The sequence below is a fragment of the Hyalella azteca genome, unplaced genomic scaffold, assembly GCF_000764305.2.
Source record: "Hyalella azteca isolate HAZT.00-mixed unplaced genomic scaffold, Hazt_2.0.2 contig8205, whole genome shotgun sequence".
NCBI lineage: Eukaryota > Metazoa > Arthropoda > Malacostraca > Amphipoda > Hyalellidae > Hyalella > Hyalella azteca.
Window position 1 is genome coordinate 2281 of NW_025938304.1, and position 19182 is coordinate 21462.

A 19182-nucleotide genomic window follows, 5' to 3' on the forward strand; every position below is an offset into this window, starting at 1 on the left:
AGGTATGTTTTTCACAATCTTTTCTATTATATTGAAATCACTTGACTCGATTAAAATTGTGCGAAATTACAAACCATCCTGTAAGCTTACAGATACAGAAGAAATGCTACATGGCTGCTGATATGAAGTTTGCAGTGGACAAGGTCGTTGTCAATGCTCAATGGCATGTCAACGTTTATGATATTGTTTTGCGGCCATTTGTTTCTGTTGTAGTTGTGTTATGTTATTGGAACAAAATGGTATCCAATGTAGTTTTGCCTTATCTATCAATTGGAAACTGTTTTGTTTCACTAATTTTATATCCTGCTTGACCAACACAATCTGAATGCCACAGTACTGTAAAGAAAAAAAAGCTGAGTGCAAACTTCAATATTTTGAGATACAAAAAGAATTTTGGAACCAGATTTGTGTCACTTATTTTGGTATCTTGTATAATGACCAATGGCTATACATTTTTTACCAAATGTAATATATATGCTTAAAAAATTAGCTGGCCAAAGTGACAAAGTCATCCATATTGCATAGTGGCAAAGCAGAGTTTTTTTAGACTCTCCCTCAAGTTCATTTTTGAGTCCTATAAGTAAATCAGTGAACTGAGTGAAGTATCATGGATACCACTACCAGCATTGTCATACAAAAGAAATTGGTTTAAATCTTTAGTAAATGGGGAAATTAAAAATGAACTTATTCTGAAAAATCTCTGGTTTGGCACTATGCCCCAATGCAGCCCCATAGTACATGGGCTAAATGGGGTGACTTTGGCCAGCCAATAAATGTTTAGAATAATATATTTTTCTTTTTTCAGACAATATGCGCAGCTATAAACGTAAATTAGATTCTGTGCCATGTAGGATGTACCGGTATTCTGAGGAGTCATTTAAGAGAGCATTGCAATTGATGAACAAATCATGCAATGACTGATGCGCTTGACAGAAGGCACTTAGAATATCAGATTTGTTCATCTAGTTTATAGAATACAAAATTCTCCATCAAATTAATTGCCTTTAGAAAGAGGAATCTCATGAATATAACTCTAATGTTTGAATACAGCAATCCCTTGATTAACGCGGTTAATAAATCCCCGAGTTTTACCGTGTTAAGCAAAACCGCGCTAATCAAACTTAAGAATATATGGGAATAATTATAATGAATCCTCAAAAATAGCAAAGGAAAGGAAAATTATGTAGTTTGATAAAAGTGAGCAGTAGATATAAAAAAAGTCGCGCTAATCAAAACTGGCACCGTGTAGATTAAGGGTAGGTCGCAAATTTTTTTTCCGCGTTAATCAAAACCGCGGTATTCAAAACCGTGCTAATCAAGGGATTGCTGTATAACTCCGAAGCCAAAGAGAAGCTGCCAACATTTGCAAAGTCTCTTGTTCAACTTTGAGCAACTGATGTGCCGGCCGTCATGTAAAAAATTTAGGACAGTCTACTCTTTCACCTACACAGGTGTCAGATTTAGTATCCTACATTATTCTGCTATCAGACTGGGGCTTCCCATTAGACAGTATGGATCTGCATTTTTTGGTTAAAAATTACCTTGACAAACAGGGTCGCACTTTACGTAAGTTCAAGGGTCGCACCTCTATCACAATCGTCATCGGTTTTTTGAAGAATGCTCCAGATCCCATGGGGACTAGATTTTTCAAACTTTCATGAAACTGCCTTAACATGTTGACTACAATTGCTTCATCTAGTACTATTATTCAATTTTTTGTACCTACTGTTTTTAAACAGGGTTGCCAGACGGTCATTTTTTACTGACAAATTCTGTGATTTAGTTTTTCTCAATTGCATTGGCTGGCTAAAATTTGTGATATGTGTACTTCCTAATTACATTTTAAATACTGCAAAAAGAAAATATATGGAATTTTTATAGTGGACCCTACAAATAAACTAGTATATATTGAGTTATCGGCCTTTTTGTCCTTTTTTGTTCTCGGATTTGGCCGATTTTAGGCAACCTGAATTCTGTACCACTACTTCCTGGAGAAATAAATTTTGTGTTACGCATATGTACCACTTTGTAGTCAATGTGTTAATGAAGCATATGATTCACAAATGTCAGTCCTTATCTTAGTGTTTAAATTTTTATAGTACTACACAATGGCATTGATTATAATTTTTTAAAACACCCTATGTGGCCAATGTCACCCCGTTAATGGTTGAATTTGGCCATGAAATCGTTTTTACTGTGTTTCAACACATGTGGCTGCTGTCACCCCATTGCAGGGTGACATCGGCCACCCAGCTAATTTGAAAAAATAATAATTAAATAATAAAAGTGACATAATTTAGACATGACATATTTAAAGAACATTTCAGTAATATATTTACAAATTTACAATCACCAGCAAGGCCTCATTCCTCTTGTAGGAATTTGATTGGCAGAAACTATTGTAATTTGGTCGAAGTCACCCCAGTTGATGGTACTAACTAACTTATTGCTGCAATTAGAGGAATCATTGAAGAAAGCAAAGTTCAATGGAAGTAAGGAATTCAAAAGTCCTCTTCATTTGTAGATGATGTAGACATAAAATTAGAATAAATAACATTTTCTGTGATTTGTACATGTTTTTCCTTTATTAATAATTGATATTACCACATCCACTTTTCATTACCAAAAACTATTTTTTCTGTTTTATACCTAACACTTTTAAAACTCCCCCATAATAACTGCCATACCCCTGACAACAACCTTATCCACTGCAAGCTTCATATCAGCAGAGCAGCTGTATAGAATTTTCACACACATATGTATGCTGTTGAAGTATACCTATATTAGCATTGACTGAGTTTGGTAATTTCACATCTCTATTGAGCTTTTAAACATTGATACAAGTGGTTGCTTTTCAGGCATTAGTTAGTTGCAAGTTACCTCAACAAGAATACAGTCTTGACAATGGATGGTTTCGGTGATAATTTTGTCCCAAATGGAAATGGTTTAGTTGATCCTGCAGCGGAGTTCTTGGCTCGGGAGCAGGATGAACTGGCTGGTCTGGAAGATCCTCCACAAATTGCTCCTTTTGGTATGTTTCATTCCTTGATCGATTGTTAACTTTCAATATGATTATAGAAGAGGTGCTACAGAAAAATAACTCCACATAGTTCAGGTTTGCTTTATGAGTGCCAACTTCCTCTTCATGCTATTGGCTTTTGTGAGACAACTACTTTATGATTTATTCAGATGCTGAACTACATGTATGCAGTGCCTGAGTGATATAGATGCTTTTTTAAACTTTCTTACTTGAATATTATTCCTTTACTATTTTGTCATTATTCTTAATGATATCCTGAAATGGTTCTAACCTCATGAATTTTGTGATTTTATCAAGGTGCTCAATCTTATGGTAATGTGTAAATGTTTGAAATATGAAGGAAATGGGCTATATTTTTTATCAAATTGATGATGTGGTGAGTAAGATTGCAATGAATGAATGGATAAATAAATTTGATCATTGAATAATTAAGTTAATCATGCATAACATGTATAGGTAATTGTTTGCTTCTCAAGTGTTTGCTTGTCTTCATAATGTCTTGATTACTTAAGCAAATCTAGCCCAATTCATTGAAGAAAATTGATTATAGTGAAATTATATGTAATCACTGCTTGTTATAAATCATAATAAATCATTGTCCCCATTTGCTTTGAATTAAATTTTATAACTTGAAAAAATATAGGTAATAATTTTATAAAATCAAAATTTAATTTTTTTCAATACTATTTTGCAGCCATAGTTGGCAGCTCATGCTTCTTTGCCACTCACTTAACTGTAAATTTTCAAGACTGTACAACATATCTATATATTTTTTCTTTGAAGATTAATATCAAGATTTTCCTTATATATATATTAGGCTAACTTTTTCCATGTAAATTCTTGTATTGTATTTTCAATATTTTTTGCCAACTAATTTGGAGTGATTAGTGACCTCTGAGAAATTTCTCAAAAACTTGAATACTTTTAATTCCTTGACTGAATGCTCCTTTTGCTCCAATTGCATCTTTCCTTCAGCAGATGTAGCTCCTGATGCTGCAATTGCTGAAGCTGATGCTCTGCAACAAGCTGCTGATGAGGCAAACTATGGTGAATGTGGCTCATTGACTTGAGCCTTCTCTTTTGTTACAATCTTATTCACTTTCAATTTATTCACAAGCATTAATCATAGCTAATCATTTGCTGCACTGGAATCAGTGCACCACTTGTGGGTTAAAGGGCCACTGTTGAGCAACAGTTGATTGTATAACATTATCTTATGTGCTATTCTTACATAGCCTGTGAGTTACTCATACCTGCGTAAGAATACTACTGTTAACCAGTCAATGCTCATCATTCATTATTCATGTTTTCATTCTTTATCATATATATGCTCTAGATAGCTCATCACATTACAAGTATATAGGTATTTATTTATTATATTTGAAGCAGGCTTCATTTAGTTATGAATATATAGGTTCCTATATATTATGCATTACTTATTTTTTAATTTTTTGTCATTCATATATATGTATATATTATGCTCTAATTAGACCATTGCAACTGAATTAATTCTAATTTTTTAATTAATCTCCTCAAAATCTTGCATTGTGATGTAAATCTTCCAGGCAAACCTTGGTAATTTACCACTGATGAATGCATTTTTGGTCAGCTACAATTCTTGGACTTCCTTGTGTGTGTTTTCCAACAGTTTAATAAGCCACCAAGACCAGAATTTATTGCATTCATGTGAAGTTTGTATGATATATTGCATTTCAGGCTGAAAAATTAACTTGAATGTTTGAATAATTACAACTGTCCTCACTTAATGGTTGTATTTATCTTTCCAGTCCTGGTAATGTGCTGCTGCCATCTGAAATATTTTTTCACTCAATAAATTTTTAGATTGCTAATTGCTATTCAATTTGATGTGTATATAACAGGTCTCCATTGAGGATGCTTTCCTGATTAAAAAGGTCTTCAAATTGTTTGCTATAAACTAGTCAATGTGGGATTATGTTATCTTGATTCATATATTTTGATTTTTATGTTGGACTGTGTTGAACTTGGCATGCAATAAAACCAACAGGAGATAACCAGCAGGAATGACTACAACTGAAGAACTGCAAGTAAAGTGTAAGCTGTATTATTGTACTGTTCAGGAGTGCAATTTGATGACTAATATTTGAAGTATGCTCCATCCTTGCAGCTGCTGCTGCAGCTGCCGCAGCCTCTGGAGCTGATGTGATGGGAACACCATTGCGCACACCTGAGAGAGGTACAGTCTTCTAAAGCTGCCTATGTTATTTTAAGCAAAATATATATGGTTGAGGTCATTATAAGATTTTCATGGAAATCTGGTAAAAAAATTTGTTCATTTGTGCGCAAATGAAAGGTTATGGTGGCGACCTAGGAAAATTTGCAGCAAGTGCATGAGTGCATCTATTTAGTGAATGTATTTAGTGTTTTTGAGTGAATATTTAGTAAATATTTAGTGTTGTCAAGTGAAAGACAAAAGATCTATGTAATGTGTTCAGATATTATTTATTTGAATGGAAAAAAGTTACTTTCAATGAATTTCCTAGAAATTTACCAAAAGATAACTGAAAAATTTTCATTAAAGAGCAATTTATTTTGTGGGTTTGATATAAAGAAAGCAATTGCTAGATCAAGCCATGTTAGTATTAGTTGCTAGGTAAGTTAGCTGCATCTGATCACATGAGAGTTTGATCTCCCCAACTGTGTTCTGCATGAGCAGTCATGACACCAGTGCCTCGAGTTGAGCCAGAGGCAATCAAGATTTGGCGGGAGGAACATCAACGCAAACTTGTGATGAAGGGTCAGTAGAATCATGTTCCTCCTATATTCAGATTTTGTTTCATATTAATATTCCATACAATTTTATAATTATTTGCATTGAGTAGATAAACAATTAATTTGATAAATGTTTAAAACTAAATAAATCCTTTGCATCATCATACAAGGTAGTTCAATAGATTTGCTCAATTCAATACAATTAAAATTGATCGTGTGACTGTACTGGCTGTTGTATCTTTGTTGAATATACACTTTGAACTTGAATTTCTGCATTGTTCCCAATGAATTTTGCATTCAATTATTTGGTTTATCATTTTGGTTGGTTTATCATTATGGTTTATCATTATCATTATGGTTGGTTGTATACTTCAATCCACCTGCTTCCATTTTAAAGTACTTGCATCATAGGCTAGCTTGCCATAAATGGAGTTTCACTGACATTCAATTTTCATGACAAAGTGAATATGTTACAGAAGCTGGTTAATGACTATGCACCCAACATATGCCTAAGGCTAAAAAAGCTAATCAGGTCTAGCTTTCTAGAATTGTGTTAACCATCATCATCATCATCACAAATCCTTTTGCAGTTTTCTTCCATTCGGCTTGATGAATATTTAGTGATAATTGCATATAAGGCTGTAGTTTTTATCCAAGTTACTACAACCTATGGCAATTAGAGCTGCGGAAAAATCCCACTTAATCAGACAAGAGTATGATGCAGCCGGTATGTGCCATGAGAGGGCAGCAGGTAGGAATACTATCAAAACCACGGACGTTTGTTCCCTGTAGAAAGCTAAATATTAACTCTTATTCAGACTCGAGATTAAAAAGATTGTATTCGTGCAGATGAGGCAGAGGAGGAAGCAAAAGAAGCTCTACGGGAGAAGGCTAAGCAGGAGCTGGCCGACTGGTACAAGCAGCACGATGAGCAGGTCGCTAAGACACGCCAGGCTAACAGGTGAGCACATCTGCCAACTTTTCAGGTCAATCAGTGTTACTTAGAAACATGTTTTGCATCAGAACTTCATTTCAATATATTGTGCATCTATTTAAATGTCTTGAAATTTCTATCTTCTTGCATTGGGCTGAACGCATTTGCAAATAACTTGGCTACTTTTTTTGGCTTCTGGTCATGAAGTTACAGTACGTGTGAACTAACGAGTTGAATAGAAACTAATGCCGTTTTTGGGCTCCCGATTCTTTATATTGTTTTGGGCTGTCTCATGATGTAGGTATATCTTTTTCTATTCTGATAGTGATCGTTAGGTCAATTTTGCGATGAACCTGACTCGCGTGGTAACATTCATGGAACAATAAATAATCTGAAACCAGATATCTCGTTGCTTCCACAAACAGTTCTTGATGGATGATAATTCTAACTTGTGTCACAGAATCATCGCTGTTTTTATGTTGACATAGTCCACTACCTGTGTGATTTACTAACAAATGTTTGGCGGTCTGCTATGTGTATGATTCATTGAGTGATTCATGTGTACGTATTATTAATTTATTTTCATAGGTTTTGAACACTCCATATTCCTTCTACTTGAATCTTGGACTGGCTTCCAAATAATTACTTTGAAACTGGCACGATGAGGGAATTAAACAACATTAGTCCCCAAAATTCACTATATATATGTTCAGATTATATGCAGTTGATTATATAGAATCACTTGAAACGTGGGACAACAGATTGTATCAAATTAAGTTGGGATAATTCGGTCCATGTGAGCATCTTTTACACAGTTTATTTTCATTTTCCACCAACTACCGATACTGGTCAGAGCCAGTATTTTTTTTTAAATTGTGTTCCATCGATTACATCTACCCAGCTGTGCCATGACTCCCCTGACAAATTGTTCTGTTTCAGTAACTATTAACATTTGCTCCATCATTGTCTCATAATTTCATGCGTTTTGAACGCCATATCACGACATGCCAGCATCCCACTTTCCTAAGCACATGGAAGAATTTTTTATCTTTTGAAACCACTGGAGCAGCTACGGTCGCATCCACATAATTGTTGTTCACTGCCTCTAATTTTTATAGCAACTTCATTCCTTTAATTTCAAGAGCTAATAAGGAAAAGAAAAAGCGAGCAGTGCATCAATTTCGTCATATGCAGTATGAATGTCAGATGATGGGAATTATTCATTTGTCTCAAACAGTGCCAAATTTTTCTCTGCCTGATGAGTCTTGATGAATTGTGTGCCTAGTTTGCATGGAGCCTCTTGGTATATTTATTTCTGCTATATATGGTTAGTCTTAATCTATTCATGGGATGTTCCGAACTATGCCCGATCAGATCCGCAATAATTATTTCTGCTATATATGGTTAGTGTTAATCTATTCATGGGATGTTCCGAACTATGCCCGATCAGATCCGCGATAATGCCTCCGTGTCTCATTGATGATATTGCACGTCTATCTTACTTGACTTGAACCTGCCTAGTTCAAGTTACGAGCCTTCCGTTCATATGTTATGTATGTTTCATTATTCACAATACAAGCACTGAGTGTTCCGTCTACTTAAAGATATACACAATTTATGCAGTGGAGTACGGAATATTCACTTATTTTTTTTTTTTTAAGTTCATATCATTGACCACGAATTTTGACTCACTTTATATAATTAAGAATGTGATATTCTCTCTATTCATCTGCTACACCATAATTTGTGTGACTTGTTCAAACCACCATAAAGCTACCGGTAGACTCATCACGTGATCGCGTCCAGTGAACTTTTTTTGCATTCTGCCATGAATTTTAGTGATAGAAAATCACACTTCTATCATGAAAGTTTCCATGTGGAACCGATTCTGCCCCCTATCGCCATCATAATGTCACCATGCGCGATGTACAGTATTTGTATTAGCAAGCCTCACCCATGCAGTTCTATGACCGCAGATGCTCGTTGCCTTAAACTTCTCTTGGCGAGCGTCCGTAAAGACTAAACATTCATGTGAGCGTTTTTAACATGACGCATTATAAACATCAACGATAGGTACTGATAAACATGTTCATCGCTTCCCGTTTTTTGCCTGGTCGAGGGAACTATTATAACCAGGCAAGATCTGTGGCTATTCCCACGATGAAATGTGCAAGCAATCCTGATAACTTTCACGCCCCATTTCAATGTCTTCTATTTTGCATATAAGTCTTAGCTCAAAAAATTTTTTTTTAGTTTTCCCTTCGATTCTAGACTTTAATATCGATCGTAGTTAGAAAAAAATGATGATTATTGTGGCGCCAAAATACATTTCATTCTACTCCTTTTAGATGCAAACGTGCGTGTCAAAGTAATTCCGGTGACGAATTGTGTTGCAATATATTGTGTTGTTCACTGGTGTCGTGCTCTCACTTACTGTATACCTACATGCTGCCACCCTACAGGGAGGCCTGCAAGTAAGTGTCTCTACATTAGTCACCCCTGAAGGCGACGTAATTCGCATAATCCCTCTAGTAAACTCAATGTTCTCTCGCTGTACACAAGGAAATTCCGCATATTTTCCATTTTAATTCAGTTATATTTAGAAATTTACTTAAGGTCCTGATCTTATTGTAGTGCTTCGTTCACCTGAAAGTAACTAATAAGTTTAGCTGTTTTCTTTTGCTAATTAATTTGTTATCGTTTTCATGCTGTTTCTCTCGCTACACCTAATCACCCGTACGCAGTCTTCAGTCACTGCACAGTTTCATGAGACGTGTTGATGCTGCTTCTCAGAGCTTGTAGATTTGTCTGATCATTTGCGTCTTTCCATCAACTCAAAGCGCTTGTCACAGTGATTGGTATTGGAAATATTAACACATTTACAACTTTTGATCCTCACCGTCTGGACTCCAACACAGTTCCGTTGTTTATAAAATTCTCATTTAATTTTGCTTCTATTAATTTCCATTGTCAACTGCTTTTTCATGCCTTTCCGAATGAAAAATTTCCTGCAATGCCGGCCTTGCTTTACTTCTCAACGATTGTTGTCTTCAAAGTATAGGTTGCTTAATTTATCCTGGTTGAGCCGCATTATGTATAGAAGAGGCTCACGGAATTAGCCGTAGCATACATGCAAGAAATGATCCATTCAATTTATCCTGATTTGTAATTCTTCTTCTTAACTTACCTTTGCCGAGTTCCTGGAACAATAGCAACTTTCATATTACATTTTTACAAGGTTTAACTCGATTATTTTTTCCGGTGTTTATGAATGGTGTTTTTGCACTGTTTGTTCTCTTCTGATGCATCCTGTTCTGTGCCTGCCCCAGGAATTGAATTTTTTAATCTTGGTGCCATCAGATAAAAATTTCGTTTTCCTGTATTTTCGGTATTAGAGTAATCACACTGTTGTACTTAATTTAAAAATTGTTCGTATAGAGCTGCTCATACTTCTAAAATCGCATTCATTCACCAACATATTGATGTCGGGTATTTGAAAAGACTAGTGCATCGCCTTTCAAAGATTCTATAGACTGCATTGCTGGTTATCATATAAACTTTTAATATCTCCCCTCAACCTGAAGCCCGAACAAAACAGCAGTTTTCTCCACAATTCTTCAGACTGAGTGATGAAATAAATTGATTCTCCTAACACAGTACTTGCAATGACACTAACTCCTTACATAGCTTTAATTCCATAACTCAGGTTTATATTGTAGATATGCTACTTTCCAGACCCATGCTTAACACGCAATGACAGTCGGACCTTCAAATCGAGATTTCAATAATACAACGCAACTCTAAATGTCCCGAGAAACTCTGATATGATCATTTTCTGTGACATGATTATCAAAAGCAGCGCGTAATATATTTGCATTATGCTTGCCCTACCTTTTTGGCATTCAATTGTCTCGGGTCCTTGTCTTTTTCAATGTTTTTAACATTTTGTAAACCTAACTGTAGAAAAATTGAAACCGAGAATGATCTGAAAATTATGTTTTCAAAACCATGAGTACCGGTAGCATCAAATAATCTCTGAACAACGGCTTAGGGCTCTTATATATACATTGCCGTTCATAAGGTATTGACATGCATCAAATGATGCGCCATTTTGTAGTCGTTCGGTAGTAGTACGGGAATTTTGACATTAGCGTGCATGTATGGTGCCCTGGCATGACGCAGCAATAATTGTTTGTTTACATGTGCAGACGACGCTCTGTCATGACGCAGCAGTAAGACGTTGTTTACGTGTGCAGACGACGCCCTGTCATGACGCAGCAGTAAGACGTTGTTTACATGTGCAGACGACGCTCGGTCATGACGCAGCAGTAAGACGTTGTTTACATGTGCAGACGACGCTCTGTCATGACGCAGCAGTAAGACGTTGTTTACGTGTGCAGGAGTGCAGAGAAGGAGCTGGTGGCGGACACAGAGCGCCCAGAGCCAGGCACCGAGTGGGAGCGCATTGCCAAGCTCTGCGACTTTAACCCCAAGACGGCCAAGAGCAGCAGGGATGTGTCGCGCATGCGCTCCATCATCCTGCACGTGAAGCAGAGCCCGCCTCTTAAAGCCTAAGTCATCTCGACGCCGTCTGTCCCTTTACACTATTATTGTTTCATAGTGGTTAATATTGAAAGTGAACACGCTTTATTTATTGTCAGTCCGCCTCTCAAAATCCAATCAGCCTGTGTCGCAACAGAATTTGAAAAGCAGTGCAATTGTGCCAATGAACCGACATAGGAGACAGTTTTGTTTGTAGACGAATTCTAGTTATTCATTGGTCTTACAGTCGGTCCCTTACCAGAGTGCTTCTTTGCTCAGTATAAATTACCATCAGTTCTTTAGCTTCCCCAAATTTGTTGAATGTCACAACCCACAACTTGACAAGCGTTAAGAAGTTGTTTCAAGAAACCCATTCTATCGATTGCATCCTTAAACGTGAGATTTGTTTTAATGATAGGTGTGATCCTGCCATTAGATTTTTTCTTTGGGTATTTACGAATTTTTACCCGTTGAATTAGGACTTGACTGAAGCTATATGTGTTACAAAGTAGGCTGCATAACCACTTTGAAAATGTTTTTGGATAAACTTGAGGTTTACGATGTCCGAGTGTTCGCAATGTATCAATTAGCTTTTTTTACGTAATCTCTGGTTAAAAATGTTAATCTCTGGGTAAAAATATAGTTTCAATATTCATTTTTAATTGGTCTAATAGCGTTTCTGAAGTTTAATTTACTGGCTCAGTTGGTGGTATTGCTGGCAAGATATCCACGATAATCACACAATGACTGCAGTCCATTTCTAGGAGCAACGGTGTTCCGTTCTATTTATTTAATATACTGGAATCTAGCGAGTTCTCTAGCCCTCAATTTTTCGTAGAAGATTATAATGTTTTCCGTGAGCTACATTTAAGATTCAATTGATTCGAACTCGTATCGATTTTTGTGTGCTGCAATCTTGTTCATAAAAAAGCAAGGTTGTCTCTTCATTGTTCTTTTAGTTTGAAATATTCCGTTTGCTTTGCATATTTAGGGATTGAAATTAGCAATGTAACTTATACATACCAATATCCCCTTCGATGTTACTAAAATTCTATCTGAACTGTGAAACGTAGGAAATTTTTTTTGATGGACGATCCAGTCGCTTTTCAAATTGATTCAATTCGTCTGGAATTAATTCATATTCATACACCACTCGGCCCTTCATCAACATTCTACGTGCAACTAATGAACCGTGCGACTCGTATAAGGCTTATAAGGGTAGTTCAGTGATGAGTCAAAATAATAACGAATCTTTATTTTGCGTGATCATCAGCTCAGTGAATTGCATGATCGATTGTTTTTTCTGAAACTTGTTATTTTGGAGCCGCTTTCCTAATATTGAAGTATATTTTTAGTTTATCTCTTAGAAAATATCCGTAGAGTTAATTTCTCTTATTACCGCAGAGAGGAGCTAATAGTCTGTCTTGTTAGCATAGCAGTTGTATTGCTTAGCACGGCAAGTACAGATTTATAACAGGTCACTGCTTCGTATTTTTTTCCCCTTTGAAAACGCTCAAGTATTTGAAATAACAGCATGTGACTGTATCAATGCTTAATTATTTAGTTGACGCCACTGAGAGTTTTTCCCTCTTATATTCAATATTCATGTCCAAATATTAATAACTTCAATTTTTTAATAAACTCTCTCGGCCCTCAGAAAAGCATTGTGAACTAAAGTATCTTATCTCATGTTTTCGCTTATTCTTACTTATTCTTGCTATGATTTATTTCTTTAACCCTCTACCCCCGTATGTCACTCTCCGGGAACATAAATTTCAAATTAAATTGTACGTAAACTATTGAGTGTAGCAACCTGAGGACGTTTGTACGCAACAGAGAACATTTTAAAGTTGTCGTACGTGGCGGCAACCATCAGTGCAAGTCATTTTGCGCTCACTAGAACGTTTATTTTTTGGGAAGTAGGTTTGTGACAATAATGCTCCGGTTACTCGTGTCAGGCGCTAGAGGGTTAAGTGCTGGACTGTAAAATCGATTATATTAGTTTCCTATGAGTTATTTAGAGTTTAAATTTGACTGTAACCCTAATTCATCACATTTCCCTATCATGAGCTGTTTATCACTAGAATGCACTAAAGACATTCTCATAATAAGTTTGGCAGTACGTAGTCGGCAAATGCCATTCGACCTCGCGTCCAAAATTATCGACATCCACCCAACGCAAACTTTGAGCGAGTTAATCGGACGCGGCATGTGTCGTAGGCACGAATGCCACAGAGACGCCACATGCCACCGAGACGCCACATGCCCCAGAGACACCACATGCCACAGAGACACCACATGCCACAGAGACGCCACATGCCACAGAGACACCACATGCCACAGAGACGCCACATGCCACAGAGACACCACATGCCACAGAGATGCTACATGCCACAGAGACGCCACATGCTACAGAGACACCACATGCCATGCCACCGAGACGCCACATGCCACAAAGATGCCACACAGACACCACATATGTCATGCCACAGAGACGCCACATGCCATTGAGACACCACATGCCACAGAAATGCCGCATGCCACAGAGACGCCACAGACACCACATGCCACGAGACACCACGTGCCACAGAAATGCCACATGCCACAGAGACGCCATATTCCACAGAGACGCCACATGCTACAGAGACACCACATGTCATGCCACAGAGACGCCATATGCCATTGAGACACCACATGCCACAGCGACGCCACATGCCACAGAGGCGACATGCGACAGAGACGCCACATGCCACGGAAACGCACTCTGTCCACAGCGCCGTATATTAGTAATTACATCCGTATATTAGCAAGCCACAGTCCCTTACATCCGTATATTAGTAGGGGACTGTGGCTTGGACACGGAACAGGTGTAGGGAGGATTGTTCTCACGAGTCATTATAATAGATATACGGAAGGTTCAGCTGCCAAACTGCTGCGCGTGCTATACTAGTCAACGATAATTTATGGCTTCAGTTAATAATGAAATTTCGTTAGAGTTGTTAAATTGGAAGTCCCGTCAGAAATGCTTAAATAATCTACTGAACTAAAAACAATTACTTGGTAAAGGTAGGATAATGCCTTCAGTTTTCTGCAGCCGTGGTAGCTATATTGGGAGCTATAAATAAACCTAGCTCTATACCCTTGCTGTCGATGTACTCTCATTTCCTTGGAAATTTTTGTAATAGTAACAGAAATCTAGAATTGGTGAAAATTCATAGTTATTTTCTTTCATTTGATTCATATTTTTTAAACATCAGCGCTCGATAGCCCTAGGTCTGCTGTTGAATGCCTGCTGATACTCTGACTGTAGAACACTATATCAATTTGCTAGGCTCTCAACCGTAGTATGCGAATTCCAATAAACTCTATGGCTTTTCAGCCCCAAAAATGTTGAAGGCCACATCTTTGCCCAACATGTATGGTAAACATTACTGACGCGTTGACTGACCGGTCCGTGGACACTGATGACGTAGAAAATTTTGATGGTTAACTAACGAAGTTTTGCAATGATGTGACATCTGGCTCTATCCTACTCTGAATTAAACACATTTCAGCATCAACGTAAAAACATTAGCCTTGATTTTTCATTGTAACTTCGCACGTTTGATTCTTAAAGTGAAATCTAATGTTTGCTTCCTTTACTTTGTATATTTTAATTTTCGGCACTTAATTCAAAGTTCGTTCGTTCTCATACATCAAGCCACTTGTGCACTCGTGTGCCAGCATTGATTATATTCCCATATTTTAATTGAAATTCTATCGCAATCAACACAAGTGTCCTTAAAGCTATTAGGTAATGTAGGTAATGTCCGATAAAAAATTTATATTCAGGACTCGCTATTCAAAATTTGTGAAAAAGGAAAATGAAGGAAGGGATGCCAAAACTTCATAGAACCCCATCAAACTTATTTTTTTGCTATGTGTAGAAAACGTTAGGGTAGAACTAAAATAACAAAGTTCATATATCATGTCGACCCTGCGGTCCCTGCCTCTGCCGTCCTCATGAACGAATAGATTATTTTGTTTCTTTTCAACAGCTGATCGACCAAATCACAAGAAGTTTTTCGTCGGTGGACTTGCAGGATACCACTGGGCGCTGAGCGTTCCAGGGATGATAAACGGATGATGGCGGGCATGTAGCTTCCTGATCTAGCAACGACGTTAAACAACGTTGAAATACCGTTGATTCATCCAAACAACGTTGAATTGCCGTTGATTCAGCCAAACGATGTTGAATTGAACGTCAGTTGTCTGATCAGCGCTGTTATCGACCATTGTCATCTTCTCTCTCCTCAAACGCGTCCCAAGTTGAGAATATATCAATTCCAAATGTAATGAATGCGAGTGTGGGGTAAGTGCCAGTCATTACCCACACAGTAAAACAAGAATGGAAATGAAAGAGACTGGAAATGAGATTTTACTGCAAGGCAAATTAACAAAACGATGGGCTTTGAATATAAGTATTAAGATGGAAAAATAGTGTAAAGAATGATACCCTTGGCAACGTGCGTATCTGTTGAAAAGTAAATCTAATAAATGATCGTCGTTGAAGATGAATGAAGAGAAATAATAATAATACAATATAACAATTATTCAGACAATACAAAGGAACCTATTAGAGCTTAAAACTAACCTGCAGCGGGGATCAGCCGAACAATAATGACTAATGAGAAAATTCTGTGCGTGACGTTAACTTCCTACCGGTGTTGCCAAGGTAAAGGTAAATTATAATTTTACTTCAAAATAAAAGTCGCAAAATGTCTTAACACTACACGAGTACAAAGAATTTGTCTCGTGCGGTGCAAAGCTCAAAATGCTCTGTTTGGTGTTAAGCCTGAATATTTTATTGATGGAACAATGCCAGGCGGGAACAATGGGAACAATACAACCGAGCGGAGACTCGGGATGAAGCATTAGTAAAGCATTTTCTTCAATGCCGACACTTCTATTCTATTAGTGCAGGAACAGTTGCGGCCTCAAAAATATTTGAGTTAGCGCTCAAAAACTGCTGAGTGTTCAGTAACCCTACTGTGGTGTCGAAATGACACTTATCAATCGCGTGTAAAAATGTCTCGATAAAATCAACTATATCGTGAGAGTTATTTGTTACATGCCGATTTATTATAAAGACGGGAGGAGCTCAGCGCCTCCCCCATGGACTCGGACCGGAGAGGTGAGAAGGAGAATGGAGATGCTGTTTGAGGTCTCTCTAATAATAATAATAGCGGTTTCAGCGTTTATTAGACCGTAAGCCTGACGCCGATTCTTAACATCGCAGAACATTCACAGCATTTTGCGGTCTCGAACTCACAACTCACTGCTACAATTCTGCTGTGCTTAACCGCCCGGCTTCCGTGCCGATTCTGACCAGAAACTGGCGCACAGAGCTGGGATCGAACCAGCGCCTCCCTGCGCCAATCATGGTACCCGTACCTACTCTGAACTTTAACCACTGGGCACCCTGCCCTTCTGGAAGATATTTATTCAAAATGAAAATAGGTGTATAATATGAATGAATATTTTTCCGTTTAGATTTTTACAAAGATATAATATTTATTTCGAATAACTTCACCGAGTATATGGCAATATTCTTGTATCACACGATTGTTAGGTTTGAATGGTTAGACAGAGTCATGAGCAGTGGATTAGTTTGGGATAGTCTCCGCTAGAATATATCAATTGAAAATTATCGCCACGAGGGGTAACTTCTTGAACGTGTTTCCGTGAAAGGTACTCGAAAAAAGCTTATTATGCCCATTAATTATTGTTCTATTTTCAGTAATTCCTAACATGTACTGCATTACTCATGTGATATATTATATGATAGATAGAAAGTAATATGTATACTAATATAAAAGATTAATATTAGATGGCAGGATTTACTTGTTTACACACATGTGATCGATGACAATGTCAAATTCCAAACTAAACGCAACAAAAGCCCCTGCAAAAACGCGGGAGTTATCCGAGAGGCCGGTGTAGTCTATAAATTTTGCTTCAAAGAAGGTTGTAGACTTCTTCATGTCTACAACCTCGAAACCTCAATGGGCCCAGTGGTTAAAGTTCAGAGTACCAAGATTGGCGCAGAGATGCGCGGGTTCGATCCCAGCTCTGTGCGCCAGTTTCTGGTCAGAATCGGCGAGGAGGCCGGGCGGTTAAGCAAAGCAAAATTGAAGCAGTGAGTTGCGCGTTCGAGACCGCAACAAGCTGTGAATATTCTGCTATGTTTAGAATCGGCGACAGGACTACGGCCTAATAAACGCTGACACCGCTATTATTGTTATTATTATTATTATTATTATTATTATAATTATTGTTATTATTATTATTATTATAAACCAGACCGTCACTCGCATTGTGCTGAAGGTACTCACCAGCATCGTGATCAAGCAGTGGCCCGACAACAACCGACCGGCGATAGCTGAACCCCTCATCTCAACAGATTGGACTCCACCTATCTATTTTCTGACTACCGGATTTGTCTGAACTCTGAAAGAATTTTCCGAGTAATTTTTGGTACAAATTTTACTGTTGTATCCTATCTACTTATATTATGTACTTATTTCCACCAAAATTTCAATGTTTAATGCTTCTTCTAACTTGAAAATGAATGTTTGTTGCATTCGAAACGTCGTTAATAAATAAGAATTACTCCCTGAAACTTGCCTTTTAATCTGCCGTCATCCGAAGAAAAGTTCCACTCACTGATAATATAAATCAACGAATTCTCTGGTCATCGATCGCACGCGTGTAATATAAAAGATATACATGGAGCCTCGATCCTAAGGACTGGGCTTGCATCTCGCATGACTTCCACTTCTTGTTAACGTAAATGCGTTTCAGGACTCACTATTTGGGTGAGTCCAGAGTTTGTGAGTCCTGAAACTGCGTTTCAGGACTCACAAACATTAACCCTCGCCCACCGTATATCACTCTCCGGGAACACAAATTTCAAATTAAATTATACGTAAACTATTGAGTGTAGCAACTTGAGGACGTTTGTACGCAACAGAGAACATTTTAAAGTAACTTTCAACTTAAATTATACGTAAACTATTGAGTGTAGCAACTTGAGGACGTTTGTACGCAAAAGAGAACATTTTAAAGTTGTCGCTGATTCGCTGTCCCTTATTTTGTGCGAATGTAGTGTCATTTTCATTTTGTTTGGTTTACAATAACTAAGCTTATTTTTGCTCCAGTGGGAAGTTGGGCACATATTTTAAGTGTATCATTATAAATTTATATCTAATTTCTATCAGATTAATATCTAATATATTTCAAATCTATAGCAAAGTTTAAGTTTATTTCAAATATATATACGTATATTGAATTTATTTAAATAAAATCTATATCAAATATATATCAAAGTTGTTAAATATATGATATGTTACATATATATCAAATTACATCAAATATTTCAAAACATTTCAAAGTATTATCAAGGTTTATTAAATATCAATAGTTCTATTGTGCAAGAAGAGGGTTCGTGCAATTCACGATGGCAGTTGAATATACTGTTTCGGAATGTGCAATACTAATTTAAGTCTTTCATCTTCTTTCAACACGCAGTGAAACCTTTAGCTATTCTTGCTGTCTTTTTCCGTCCAACTTCCTACTCATCTAACTGATTTCCTCTAAATTTCAACAACTAAACTCTTCTTTCATTCCATTTTCATAAAGTCGTAACACTTAAAGACCTCAGGTCACTTGAAAGATTTTAAATTAGTTTGATCTTTATTGCTGAAATTGCTGCTTCCGAAGCTCTTTAATGCCTTTCCAAAAGTGCTGAGAGGAGGGGAGTTCACCCTTGCAACATTCAAGAGACTCGACTGGTCAATTGGTTAAGAACGATCCCGGATTGTCCAGTTATGGGAATCTACCCTCAGCAAGTGACAAGCAATAGCGTCTTGCATCA

The 19182-nt window shown here is 37.2% G+C and overlaps 1 protein-coding gene across 4 annotated transcripts; it reads left to right on the forward strand.

Annotated features, from left to right (window-relative positions):
* Positions 1–2829: 2829 nt before the first annotated feature.
* On the forward strand, positions 2830–12748 carry LOC108681460 (clathrin light chain). 4 transcript variants are annotated; one of them, XM_018170488.2, is made up of 7 exons: positions 2830–3031; positions 4016–4087; positions 5187–5255; positions 5736–5816; positions 6641–6752; positions 9188–9199; positions 11126–12748. In XM_018170488.2, exons 1-7 carry the CDS (start codon positions 2905–2907, stop codon positions 11298–11300), a joined length of 648 nt encoding a protein of 215 aa, XP_018025977.1. In that variant the 5' UTR covers positions 2830–2904; the 3' UTR covers positions 11301–12748. The 4 variants fall into 4 exon arrangements, with proteins under 4 accessions (XP_018025977.1, XP_018025980.1, XP_018025978.1 ...); XM_018170489.2 differs by having other exon boundaries at positions 2831–3031; positions 4019–4087; XM_018170491.2 differs by lacking the exon at positions 4016–4087.
* Positions 12749–19182: the final 6434 nt, after the last annotated feature.

Bases quoted from the DNA above. Each gene is read 5' to 3' on its own strand.
- LOC108681460 (XM_018170488.2), top strand. From the start codon at position 2,905: ATGGATGGTTTCGGTGATAATTTTGTCCCAAATGGAAATGGTTTAGTT. The intron at 3,032-4,015 runs GTATGTTTCATT...TCTTTCCTTCAG, and splicing joins TCCACAAATTGCTCCTTTTG to CAGATGTAGCTCCTGATGCT. The intron at 4,088-5,186 runs GTGAATGTGGCT...CCATCCTTGCAG, and splicing joins TGCTGATGAGGCAAACTATG to CTGCTGCTGCAGCTGCCGCA.